The sequence below is a fragment of the Gracilinanus agilis genome, chromosome 3, assembly GCF_016433145.1.
Source record: "Gracilinanus agilis isolate LMUSP501 chromosome 3, AgileGrace, whole genome shotgun sequence".
NCBI lineage: Eukaryota > Metazoa > Chordata > Mammalia > Didelphimorphia > Didelphidae > Gracilinanus > Gracilinanus agilis.
In genome coordinates, this window is record NC_058132.1 from 666871952 (window position 1) to 666886088 (window position 14137).

At 38.8% G+C, this 14137-nt stretch overlaps 1 protein-coding gene across 1 annotated transcript in view; it reads right to left on the bottom strand.

Annotated features, from left to right (window-relative positions):
* The window catches only part of WDR49 (WD repeat domain 49), a 163487-nt gene that overhangs the window by 99338 nt on the left and 50012 nt on the right, over positions 1-14137 (bottom strand). Inside the window, exons 4-6 of the mRNA XM_044669542.1 lie at positions 12878-13048; positions 10689-10837; positions 2452-2682 (exon numbers count right to left, since the gene is read on the bottom strand). Coding sequence (XP_044525477.1) covers positions 2452-2682; positions 10689-10837; positions 12878-13048 — 551 coding nt within the window. The remainder of the gene's footprint in view (positions 1-2451; positions 2683-10688; positions 10838-12877; positions 13049-14137) is intronic.

A 14137-nucleotide genomic window follows, 5' to 3' on the forward strand; every position in this document is an offset into this window, starting at 1 on the left:
CAAATCATACACCTTCTTCTGCCCACTCCTCATCCCAACAGCTAAATACAGCTGAAATGAATCTAGCTATAATGAATATCAAAAGTAATCTTGACATGGAAGATCAGTACATGATGTGCCTGGGATTTCTTCCACCATTGGATTACAATTCAATGATAGTTTATCATCTTTGAGAGCTGCCGAAAGCTCAGAGGGGGAAAGTGATGTCCTAGTCCAGTGATGGACAAATTTTTTAAAGAGGGGGCCAAAGGAAAGGAAATGCTCATCTCTCAGTCTGTTTCTAAGGTAACTCTTTATAAGTTTCATTGTATTGTATCCTATTCATTGTATTCATCAGATTAGAAATAATGTCCCCCAGCCAGATAGAACATTTCAGGGGGTCACATCTGACCCATGGGCTGTAGTTTGCCCATCACTGTGGACCTAGTCAGTGTTAGAAAGAAGATTTGAACACAGGTTTTTCCAACTCCAACACTCTCTTCATTATTCTATGCTGTCTCTTAATCTAGAATAAAGGGGAAGAAATGTTATAAAAAGGCAACATGTAACCTGAGGGCTCTGAAAGGTGAATTGCCCTGAATCACACAGCCAAAATGTGCCAGAGGCAAGACTGGAACTCAAGTCTTCCTGGGCAACTCTTTATCCACTATATTGCAATGTCTCTGATACTTCATATAGTCTGTTCATTAGTCAGATCCACATATTTATTTTTTATTTGAAAGGAAGGAAGGAAGAAAAGGATAAATGGTGCTTATTATGTACCAAATACTGTACTAATTAAGTACTTAGCATATAAATACAAGCAAAGAAGACAGGCACAGTCCCAAAGAGCTTACATTCTAAAGAGAAGACAACATATAAAGTTAGAAGTGGGTAGAAAGGGTTCATGTGTGTGTGTAGAAGTAGTTGGAAAGCATATGGTAACTTAGGCTCCATGCCAGACAAGTCAAAGGCTGCCATATAAGAGCCCAGGGTCCTACAGGGCAGTGTCCAACTTCTAAAGGGAGAAGGAAGAGGATGACCAGAATGCAGGCTGCATGGTTTGGAGATGACTGGAATGTGCATCATAGCCTGAGACACAGAACTGTTGTGGTTTTGTCCCAGTAAGGAAGGGTGGCTCTTCCCTTCCATATTTGCTCCCCATAGAAAGACCTATGGGGTCTTTCATTATACTATATAACTGGACAACATTAAATGTCCCCAGACCATTTCCATCAAACATACCTATTGGTTATATCAGTGGGGATTTTTTTCCATGTATGGATCATGAGCTAGTTGGCTATTGAAGTTCCTTTCAACTCAAATTTCCAGATTTTTTGAGGCTCCTCCTTCCCTGGAAACTTTCTGGTGGACTTTAAGCCTCAGGAAGTCAGAGACTGTCTCACTTGTGTACATATATATCCCAGCACCTAGCAGAGTTCTGGTAAACAGTAGGTGCTTAGTAAAGCTCTGCTAATCATTTGATTCAATGATGGCAGGATCTACTTTCATCTCTACCCCTAAAACACAGAGGATCCCCACCTCCCTACCACAGTCTACTACCAATAACGGCCCCAGGGATTTTTTCTGTCTTTTTTGCTGCAAACAGTCCCCCATACCCCACACTGTGTTGTTGTTGTTGTTGTTGTTGTTGTTGTTGTTGTTGTTGTTGTTGTTGTTCTTGTTGTTGTTGNTGTGGTTGGTAGGAGTTTCCACATAAGGAGTTCCCTAACTTGATGAATTTACAGATCCAAAAAAATATTTGCAAAGTGCTTAACAAATATTATCTTCTTTTTCCTCAAAACCATATATGTATGATGTGCTGAACTCATTTCTTCACACACACACACACACACACATACACACACACACATACACACACACATCCTATACCATCTCCTCCCCTATTCAATTATCTCATTTATTTTATGTGTGTATATGTGTGTATTTAACTACATAGTTAAATACTATTAAATAATATAATATTTATATTATATATTTATATTATAATATACTATATAATATTAAATTGATATTAAATAATAAATATAAAAAGTTAAGTAAATTGTGTATGTACTATATAGATATAGTGTGTGTGTGCTATATAGCACACACACACACACACACACACACACACTATCCTCTCTAGTAGAATACAAATTTCTGCAAGACAAAGATTGTTTCAGGTTTATCCTTTTTGTATGATCAGTACCTAGAATAGCAAATGACACATAGTAGGGCTGTGTTAATTTTTAATTTGTAAACACCTGAAATTCAAGAAGGTTGACTTTTCCATTTTCACTTTGCTAGTAAGCATCAGGTAGGATTTGAACTCATGTCTCCCCACCTTAAATCTCAGTCCAATGACTTTTCCAACATACTTAACCATCTCTCTCGAGCCACTTATTAGAGAAACACACACACACACACACACACACACACACACACACACACACACACAAGTACTATTACCTGCCTGAAGAGTGAGTTGTACAGCACACAAGTGACTGGTTTTTCATGACTTGTGACCTTGCTGGTCTCATTTTTCATTGACAGTAATGTTAGCTGGTTATTGAAGGCAATAAAAATCCGTCCATGAGCTTCATCAAAATGGAAGAGACATTTGAACTCCTGACTCTTTGTGAACGGACAGGCGATCCTTTGGATGGAGAGCTGGTGTTGGATGTCCCAGAGTCTCAACACCTGGGTGAAGAAGAAGACAAGAAGAGTGAAAAAAATTGCCAGAGCACAGAAATGACTAGAGTAGTAGTCACCCCAACCCATTCTACAGAACCAGGGATAGGAAGAAGGTATGAACTTGTGATTTAACAAATACAGGGTGCTCCAGAAAAGTATATTCCCTCCACCAATGGATCTTCTCTGCAGCTAACAGTCTTAAATAAGTGCAACATCAGAAGTCTTTACTATTATCCTTTAACTAACAAAGGCAGCTATTTTTCTTATTTCCTCTGAATCCTGATCACAAATTCTATTTCTTTTCTTTTTTCTCTCTTTTGTTGCAGTCAGGTCAAACGCTTCCTTGCCCTGTTCACTTTGGCGACCTGCTTCCACTTCACATGGATGGCTTACGTGACCTCACCTCACACTGCTCAGCCCCATAGGATGCTAAGGGCAACTCTGATTTCTAATCTAATTCCAAGGGTTTTGCACAAATGTTTCTACACCTGGGTCTTTTTTGTGGTGGTGTGAAGAATTACATTCTCAATTCGCAGAATTCATTTCTGGATGAATTTACATGTTTGTATTGAGCTAGAGTTTTCCTCAGCATGGTAGTTAGTGATCAGTAAGTACCTCTCCCTAGTAACAGAGTCATATAATGTGATCTTGCCTGTTTCTAGAGGCTAGTGAGGTGGGAACCCAACTCTAATCTTTCAGGCAGAGAGACCACCTATCAGTGTTACAATAACATGGAAACCTAAATGGCAAGTGGATAGAGAGCTGGATTTGGAATCCCAAAGACCTCAGTTCTAATTCTGACCCAAAGACTCATATATATGACATTAAGCAATTCATAATTTCTCTTAGCCTTTATTATCAATTATCTGTAAAATGGAGAGGACAATAATAATGTATGCTTCAAGGGATTATTGTAAAGCTTGAGTTGGGTATTATATGTCAAAAGCTCTGTAGATCTTAAACTGCTATAAAAATGATAGTTGGGGACAGTGGATTGAGAGCCAGGGCTAGAGACCGGAGGTCCTAGGTTCAAATCTGACCTCAGACACTTTCTAGCTGTGTGACCCTGGGCAAGTCACTTCACCCCCATTGCCTACACCCCTAATACACAATATTGATTCCAAGACAGAAGGTAAAGGGTTTTAAAAAAAATAAATAAAACAGTGATTCCCAAAGTGGGTGCTACCGCCCCCTGGTGGGTGCTACAGCGATCCAGGGGCATGGCGATGGCCACAGGTGCATTTATCTTTCCTATTATTTGCTATTAAAAATTTTTTTAAACCCTTGTACTTTGGTGTATTGTCTCATAGGTGGAAGATTGGTAAGGGTGGGCAATGGGGGTCAAGTGACTTGCCCAGGGTCACACAGCTGGGAAGTGGCTGAGGCCGGGTTTGAACCTAGGACCTCCTGTCTCTAGGCCTGACTCTCACTCCACTGAGCTACCCAGCTGCCCCTAAAATTTTTTTAAATTAATTTCCAGGGGGCTAAGTAATATTTTTTTCTAGAAAGGGGGCGGTAGGTCAAAATAAACTGAAATAAACAAACAAATGAATGAATAAATGAATGGATAAATAAATAAATAGTTGAATGGATAAGTGGATAAATAAATAAATAAAATGATGGTTATTTTTTTTGGGAAGGGGTCATACAAGTTGTCTACATACCAAGCCCAAAATGCCCTCTATAACAGTCTTAAGAAATGGTCATCCAGCCTTTTGCTAAAAGGGTGAACAGCCACCTTCTGCTATACTTTTTTTTAAACCCTTAACTTTTGTGTATTGGCTCTTTGGTAGAAGAGTGGTAAGGGTGGGCCATGGAGGTCAAGTGACTTGCCCAGGGTCACACAGCTGGGAAGTGTCTGAGGCTGGATTTGAACCTAGGACTTCCCGTCTCTAGGCCTGACTCTCAAACCACTAAGCAGCCCAGCTGCCCTCTGCTATACTTTTGAAGAGCTCAGATTGCTGGAAAGTTTTCCTTATGCTTAGAAGAAATGTGTCTCTCTCTGATTTCCACCCACTACTACAAGTTTCACCCCCTGCGGCCAAGCAGAGCAAGTGTAATCTTTCTTCTCCGAGACAGTCTTTCAAATATTTAAAGGCAGCTATGCTCACCTTAAGTTTTTTCCCTTTAAGGATAAATGACGACAGTTTATTCCATCAATCATCCTATTTCATGGTCCGAAGACCCTGCAACCTCCTGGTTGTCATCCTTGGGAGCCTCCGCAGTTTGCCAAACTTCTTCATAAAATATTGTACGCAAAACTGAATACACTTCTCCAAAGGCTGCCTCACCAGAGCAGAGTCCAATGAGACTCTTGCCTCCCCCATTCTGAACATGATGATTCTCTTAAAGTACCCAAGATCAGTTGATGGTGGCGGTGGCAATGGCGACAATGGTAGTGGTGGTGATTTTACTGTGGACACTGTTGATACATGTTGATCTTGAAGTCCACTAAAACCTCTGCTGCTGGTCAGCCACACTAGAAATTGCTATGTAAACAGGAACTCTGCTAATAATGATTTTTATTGTTAATAACTAAACTCATACTGCAGATGTGGGCTACCAGGACAACACCCAATAAGACAATTATTCCCTTAAACTCCTTTTTGTGCTAGATTGGAGGCTTCCCAGCCTAGGAACCCCTCCCAAAAAGGAGATGAATTTGGTTTTATTGGATTCATTTTTTCTAAAAGATGCCACCTCCTACTGTCCACCTCATTTTTTTCTGCATCAGATAAAGGTAATAATCAAAGAAATGTTGAGGATTTTTTCCTCTTTGCCTCAGAAACAATAATTCTAGAAGAACCAAGATACCCAATTACAGATTTGAAAAATGACACTGTTTCAAATATGTGTACAATCGGTGATTTTCAAGTGCTCCTCTTGAGTGATGAAACGATGCCCCTGGATGGGTCCTGTTTCTATGACGACTATTTAGGCACAGACATCAGTAAGGATGGTGCTGGGTTTTCACAGTGGCTTCCATCGAGCTGCTGGTTTAGTATCAGGCCTTTTCAAAGAAGCAGAACCCAACCCCCAGGTCAAGTCCAACAGCCTGCAGTGTATTTTAACATAGATTAACTATAACTCAACAGCATTAATGGACTATCATTTTGCCAGAGTCATTTCCCATTGTGTTGCCAACATAAATTACTTGAGTTTTAATATTTCATTGACATTTAGTCCCGTGCATTAAATGAAAAATTAAAAATGGATGAGCCATCACCTCCGTCATCTGCTTCAGGTACTGCTGGCATTTTAGCAAGCAGAACCATCCACATTTTGTTTGCTTTTGTTTATTTACTTATGACTCTTAGGTATTCATCTATTAAGTTGGAAAATTACTTTTTAAATATTTCTTACAATCCCATAGTCTATCAACTTCTAGGACTGTTCTTTACTGAAATGTTCAACTAATTGATCCTTGTATGTGAGAAGAGTTTCCATGGTGAGAGTGACATAGGGATGGATTTGGAGTCACAAACTCTGAGTTTACATCCTGGCTTTCTGGTATGATCTTGGGAAATCAACGAACCTCCCTGGGAGGTTATTCCTCATATTCCTCATCTACAAAAAAAGACATTGATGAGATGAACTCTTTCAGCTCTGTCCAACTCTGTAACACTCATTAATCAGGGTTTTCTTGGCAAATATACTCGGTTGGTTTGCCATTTCCTTTTAATTTCATAGGTAAGGAAACTGAGGCAAATAGGGTAAAGTGACTTGTCCAAAGTCATGCAATTAGTAAGGGCCTGAGGCTAGATTTGAACTCAGAATGATGAGCTGTCCTGATTAGAAGCCCAATACTCTAGCTACTGAGCCACCAAACTACAGTGACTCTAGGTTCATTCCAACTCAATTATATAAAATCCTATATATAAAAATAAGAATTGTTTCCATGTTCATAGTTTCAGGGAACTAGCAGGACTGTCAGAGGCCATGGACTCCAACTCCATCCTTCCACAGAAGAAGAACATAAGGCTCAAGGAAGTTAAGTGATCAAGGTCACTTATGTAGTCAAATCAGAAACAAGATTTGAACACAAGTCCTCTGACTCCAGAGTCAGTGCTCTTTCTAAAGTGCTAATTGCTTCTCTTCCTATTCCCTGAAACAGCTCCTAAGCATGTCCCAAGGAGTAATTTGATGGTATATAATGCATATAATTTTCCTAGAAAACAATCTGGGAAAATAACTTTTCCCCATGCCAATATATCTTATACCTTATTTCACTGGCTTTTGATTGATTTCAAGGTCTATGATAAATTGCTTACTGCAAACCTCCCTACATTTTATCATTTATTTCAAATTAAAATGAGACATTTTGTCTACTGGAAACCCTTTCTCTTTTGATTCAGTGAATAATAATACTTCACATTAAACATGAAATTTTGAGCCATTTGATTGCAACACATGAACCCTGAGACTAGGTGGTATAAATAGTTTCATTCACATTTTACAGATGAGAAACTCTGAAGTTCAGAGAAAGTAACAAAACTTCCCTGTGGGTGATGAAGAAGAAGGTTGTGAAATGATTCGACTATACGTAGACATAGAACGGTTACTACATCTGTCTATTTTAATCAATAAGTTTGCCAATTGAATATTTTATTCCTTCACCATTCCTGCAGACTTAGACTTAGACATGAAAACAATCCAGAAAAGACTTTTGTTGATAACAAAGCATGGACTTAACTTGGTAACGGAGAGCTTAGCTGTATATTGTGGGAATATAAAGGGTGAGCTTACAGAGCCGTTATCAAAGGGAGACGCATTTGTACTAATGTGAAAGGGAGCATGACAAGCTCCATCATTACATAATGACTCAAAATCAAAGCAAAAATACCCTGTTAAAGTGACCTCCAGAAGAAACTGCCTTGTCTTTTACTGCCAATGATAGCAGCGGGGAATTCATTGTATTTCTAAGGGTGGCTTTCACTCTCTTCTAAAGGGAAGAAAATGACTTAAAGGAGCCCCGGTGGGATGCACATTGTCTGTGTTTGTATTTCGGTATATCCTTGGAGGTATAAATGGCAGCCACACAAGGCTTCAAGTGTAAACTCTGGGCAGATTGTGTGTGTGGGTGGGGGGGGGGGTCCAACAACTAGTCTAATGAGCTCCCAAGAAGCTCCTCCTAGGATTGTAGGATCACATAAATCGACTGGGAAGGTCCTCAGAGGGGATCCAGCCGAGCCCCCCACTTTCTTCACAAATAAGGAAACTGAGGTGTGCTCTCAATCCCTGGGTAGTAAATGACAGAGTCGTAATTGGAACCTAGGTCTTCTGATGCTACATTCAGCCCTCATTCTACTGCCTCTCAGTTGGCCACTCGGAAATGAGCATCATCAGCCAATGGCACTCTCAAAAGGGAGAGTCTAGGGGCCAGCTGGGTAGCTCAGTGGATTGAGAATCAGGCCTAGAGACAGGAGGGCTTAGATTCAAGTCTGGCCTCAGACACTTCCTAGTTGTGTGACCCTGGGCAAGTCACTTGACCCCCCATTGCCTACCCTTACCACTCTTCTGCCTTGGAGCCAATACACAGTATTGACTCCAAGATGGAAGATAAGGGTTTAAATAAATAAATAAACAAATAAACAAGCAAATAAATAAATAAACAAACAAATAAATAAATAAATGGATGGATGAATAAACAAATGAATGAATGAATGAATAAACAAACAAACAAACAAACAAATAAATAAATAAATAAATGAATGAATGAATGAATGAATAAATAAGTAGGTAAATAAATAAATAAATGGATGAATAAATAAATAAGAGAGTCTATAAACATAGAGGGGGTAACAAAGAGTCAGTCAGGAACAAATGCCTAAATGACTAACATATAGACAGGCTGAGATTTGCAATGGACTATGCCTAGGAAGTCTGGATTCTTAAAATATTCAGATATTTCATGCATATGTGTATGTATGTATTATACCTATACATGTGTGAATATTTGCAAGTCTATAAGAAAATCATAGATAGCATGCACAGGTAACAAAATGTAAATGCTACTCAAATTCTAGTTATTATTAAATTGATAATATACTACAATAACATATTTCAAAGTCATGCATATGTATCATTACCTCAATAACATATTTTTGTAAGTTGATGATATAATTACAGTCGTCCCTCACTATATTGTGGTTCATTTATCTCTGCTTCACTGAATATGTTTAAAAAGAATTGATCTAATTCTGTATCTCCGAGTTACACTTCTCGTGGCACACTATAGGCTTGATGGAATGAAAGGCAACCAACCAAAGCTCTGTGTTCTGTATCCTGGGAAGTGATAGACTCAGTGATTGTAGGTTAATAAGAGTGTGGAAAAGGTTTATAGGAGAGTGGGAAGGCTTTAGAAAGCCTTAACATCTATATAAATAATAAAAGAAATATAAAGCCCCTACTTGGTGGATTGTTGCCTAACGTGGGGATCTCTGAAAAGTAACTCCCGTGATAGGTGAGGGATCATTGCATATTAAGAATGTTCATTTTTTGTATAAATATACATACCCACGCTTTTCTAGTGCAGCAATTTTAATGTTTTACCTATACAGTCTTTCCATTAGAATTACTTTAAAATGAAATTCTAGATCCTCCTATTTTCATGGGCATTTATGTATCACTCCAGAAATTTATAAATGAGAATTGAAGTTTAATATAGATGTAATATTATAATTATTTTATTATATGATGATATATATTACCTTATATATTAGAATTATTACATTATACTTATATATTATGTTGATTTTAGGGTATATTTCTTAAAAGTCATTTGTTGTACATTTTAATAAAAACAGAAATCACAAAAAAAAGAATGTTCATTTTTATATAGTGTGTTAAGGTTTGCAAAGCACATTACAAAATAATATCTTATTTTACCATCACAACAACACTGAGAGATGGAGAGTTTTTATTATCTCCATTTTACTGCTGAGAAAACTAAGGCAGGCAGAGGTTAAATGACTTGTATAGAGTCAGCCAACTGTGTCTGAAGCCAGATTTTAACTCACTCAAGGTCTAGTACTCTATCCACTGCATCATATTATTATTATATATTATAAATATTTGTTTATTTATTCATACATTTCATTTAGTTGGATTTCTAATTGATCCAATGGAATGTAATTGCTTTAAAAGTAGAGTCTGTGTTCTATCTTTCTATCTTGAGTGCCTAGCATATTAAAAGGTTGAGAAAAGGATGAGAGGGGAAAGGAATAAGCATTTATATAGCCTCACTTACCATGTACCAGGAACTGTGCTAAGCATTTTATAAATATTAGCTCATTCAACCCTTACAACAACCATTAGAGATAGGTGTATTATCATAAAAGTAACTGAGAAGTATTTGGAGCTTGGAATAAGGCCACTTTCACTGATGTATGTTGTTGTTGTTCAGTTGTTTCAGTCATGTTTAACTCTTCATAACCCCATTTGGGGTTTTCTTGGCAAAGCTACTAGAGTGGTTTGCCACTGCCTTCTCCAGCTTGTTTTACAGATGAGGAAACCGAGGCAAACAGGATTAAATGACTAGCCCAGAGTCACAGAGCTAATAAGTGCTTGAGGCCAGATTTGAAGTCAGAAAGATGAGTCTTTCTGAATCCAGACCCAGCGTTCTATCCACTGTACCCCCTGGCTGCCTAGTCTGTGAAGGCAAAAATCATGGGCCCGATTCCCATATTATCCTTTCAGCAAGTCTCTAAAATGATAAGTTTCAGAGAAGGAGCCAACCTACATTGGTAGAGGGAGTTCCCTCAGTCAAGAACTCCCTGTAGCAATTCAATCCAATCCCTGTTCCTATCCCCTAGACACGACCAAATACCACACAGCCCAAAGGGAAGGAAAGATTGAGTAGGAATCCAGTAAACAAGAAACATGCAGATGGCCAATCTTGGCAGTTCAGATTTCACATTAATAGGTCTATGGCAGAAATAGAGATAGAAATGCGATGGAGGGAAGGTGGAATGAACTCGATGCCAAAATACAGAAATCCCATTTTGACTTACTTTATCTTTAGAGAAGCTGAAAAGTTGTTTTCGGGCAGTGAAGAACTGCACAGCGATTACCGGGGCTGAATGACCCCACAGCACCCCAGTGGGTTTAGAGACAACATAAGGATTCCAGAGGCAAACTCTGTGATTCAGTCCAGCTGTTGCTGTTCAGAATTTCACAGAAAATAATCATTTTAGAAAATGAATAATCTATAGTATATCATTCTTAGAAGTAGTAACTTAATGCTTCTCACTAATCATGGCTCTTAGCCTGGGTCCATGAACTAGCATTTTACTAAGCTTTTAATAAGTGCCAAGAATTGTGCTTGTCTATGGGTTGTGAATATGGTCCTTTTTAAAAATCTAATAACTATATTTCGATATAATTGTTTCCTTTGCAATCTTATGTATACTTTTTTTGGATTTAAAATATTATTCGGAGAAAGGATCCATTGGCTTCCCAGAAGTTTCATGACACACACACACACAAAGGTTAATTCCCCCTTTTTTTTAAACCCTTAACTTCTGTGTATTGGCTCTTAGGTGGAAGAGTGGTAAGGGTGGGCAATGGGGGTCAAGTGACTTGCCCAGGGTCACACAGCTGGGAAGTGTCTGAGGCTGGATTTGAACCTAGGACCTCTCATCTCTAGGCCTGACTCTCAATCCACTGAGCTACCCAGCTGCCTCCTAATTCCCCTTTCTATAAACTCTCAGGCTGCATGATGGGGTGAAAGGAGCAAAGGGTCATAGACTTGAAGAGAGATGGAATGGTGGCGGTCACCTTGTCCAAACATCTCATTTTACAGACACAGAGCCTGAGACCCAGAAAGGAAAGGAGAATTGGCCCAAGTCTCACAGGTAGAAGAAGTGAGGGAGCCTGGCCACTTCTAATTCCTCTGATTACAAAGTCAGTACCTCAGCCATGAAACCGTACTGCTTCCCTTTGAGGAACACGGGATTTAGAATCAGGGAAACTGGGCTCCAGTCCAGACCTTGCTGGGAGACCTTGTGCAAATGAAAATGAGTTTATGTCTCTGTGCCTTGGTTCTCATAGCATTTTAAGGTTTGTTAAGCACTTTACAAATATTTCCTTTTATCCTCACAGCAACCCTGGCAGGTCATGGCTATTATCCTCCCCATTTTACCAATGAGGAAACATAACCAAACAGAATTTTTCCCAAAGCTGGTAAGTTTTCTGAAGCTGCACAGGTTTTGCTGACTCCAAGGTCATTACTCTAGCCACTGGCTCGCTTATTTGCCCTGGTTTCTGAATCTGGAGTTACTCAAAAGAGGAGACTGTCATTTTCTTGTCTCCCCATCACTAGTCACAAAGCCTAGCACTTGGACAGTGCTTAGAAAATACTTTTTGACTGACTGACCCATAAAATAAAGGTATTGGAATGAACTCTAAGGTCACTTCCAACACTATATCCTCTAATGGACTCTGATGGACTCTCTCCTTTTATATCTTCATAAAGAAGGGCAAACTCTATAATTCCAATACCTCCTGTACTCCCAGTGCAGGTCAATGAAAAGAACCTCAGGGAAGGTGCTCTAACAGCACACTGCCAAAACAAGGCATGTGGCTATAGGCATCAAAACTCTCTAAATAATCAAAGGGAGAAAAGGATTCAGCAGAGCTTGACTTGGAACTCATGATATCTTGATTCTAAGCATGACATTCTATCTATCATGTTTCTGTGTTATCTTATACATAGTTTTAATTTTATTTTTTAATTTACTAAATCAATGTCTATTGTTGGAATTGTTTTTTTTTTTGCTTTGAATCATTTCTAGATATACCCCTACCCACTGACATATAGCTTCCTTCATGCTGAAGAAAAATAGCTAATGAAAACTCACAAAGTGACCACCTCTGACATTGTAGGCAACCCATAATCCCTCAACACTCCAAGATAAGGAACAACCGTCCTCGATTTTAGGAAGAAGACTCATCAAAGCCTTGGATCATATCTTTATCCTTGTCTCAAAGATCTATGAGATCTGCTAAATGCCACATGTATTGATACCCTTTTATCAAATATCCCCATGCAAAAAACAAAAAAAAAAAGTCTAATGTCCTGATGGTTAAGTGTCTCCTTTTCCATAAAGGTGGAAGGGGAAGTTTTATGTCAATAAATTTCTATCCCAGATCATCTGTTAAAAAGAAGGGTCTCTCAGTCGGCATCATTTCTTCAACGTACCAATTAAATTGAGGCGAGAGTGGTAGTCGAAAGTGTTAATGCCCTGGGTGATGTTGAAACATGTCTTCTTAATCCACTTCTGCTTGGATTTTTCCCTCCAAGCGAGTACCACTGTGTTTACATGGCTGGTTGTGCTGGAAATTATGGCATCTAAAGAAGCATCATAAATCACTGAGAAAACAAAGGAAACAAGATCATAAATGGATTACTCAGAAGCTAGAAAAATCATTTTGATTAGGAAGATTTCCTTATCTAAAGAATTTAGATTTTAAATCAGTCTCCTAGAGAAAAGTCTATTAGTAGGGCAGTTAGGACTCTGTCCAAGGTGCTGACATGGGATGGTGTCTCCATGTGGAAGTCTGAAAAATGCCATCCTGTACAGGACCACAAGCTATAGGGGTGGTGGAAAAAGGCAGCTCTTTCTCTCTAGAGAAAGGTGGGTTACGATCACAGGTTCATCAAAGGAAGATGGGAAGAAAGCATTGGATTGGCTGCTCCTCCTAGAATATTTCTACATATTCTTGGACTGGACTCCAAGTCTTGCTTCTGGGAAGGACTTCTACAACCACTGTCCTCTGAATTCACTGCTGTCCCACTCCAAACTATTCTCTGAACCCCTACACCACTTCACTCAGTCACTAATTTTAATCCAAATTTTAAAAAAAAACCTAGTTATTGGTGCTATTGACTGACAAATAAACCGGTTGAGAGGCCATGGTAATCCACATGAAGATCTGCTCCCATGCTGACACAAAGGTAAAGTGTTTCCTTGCTACTATCTCATTGGAATGTGAGCAATTGGAAAATAGAGAAAACTGCTACTTCATTTATTTATTGATTCATTTACTCATTCAGAAAATGATCAAGCATCAATTTCATGGAGTTTTAAGTGAAAAGAGACTTTCGAGATCATTTAATTCAATTCCTTCATTTTACAAATTAGGAATTTAAGGTCCAGAGAGTGAAATTGGTGGCCTAACTTTGGGAATAAAGAGTAAGGTGAAAAGGTGTAGAATTTGAACCCGGGTCCACTGGCTTCAAATCTAGTCTTCTTCTCATACTTCTTCCATGCTGAGAACACCTGATAGAAAGTAACATTATTCACAATAATCACATGGGAATCAGAAGATAAGTGACTGACTAGATTCTTGGATGCCCCTATCCAGAGCAGATGTGACCAAACAAGAGCTCACCAACCATCTGGTCCCCCCAGAAAGATGAAGCTATTTTAACACAGGTTTGTTAGCTCCAGATTCTTTG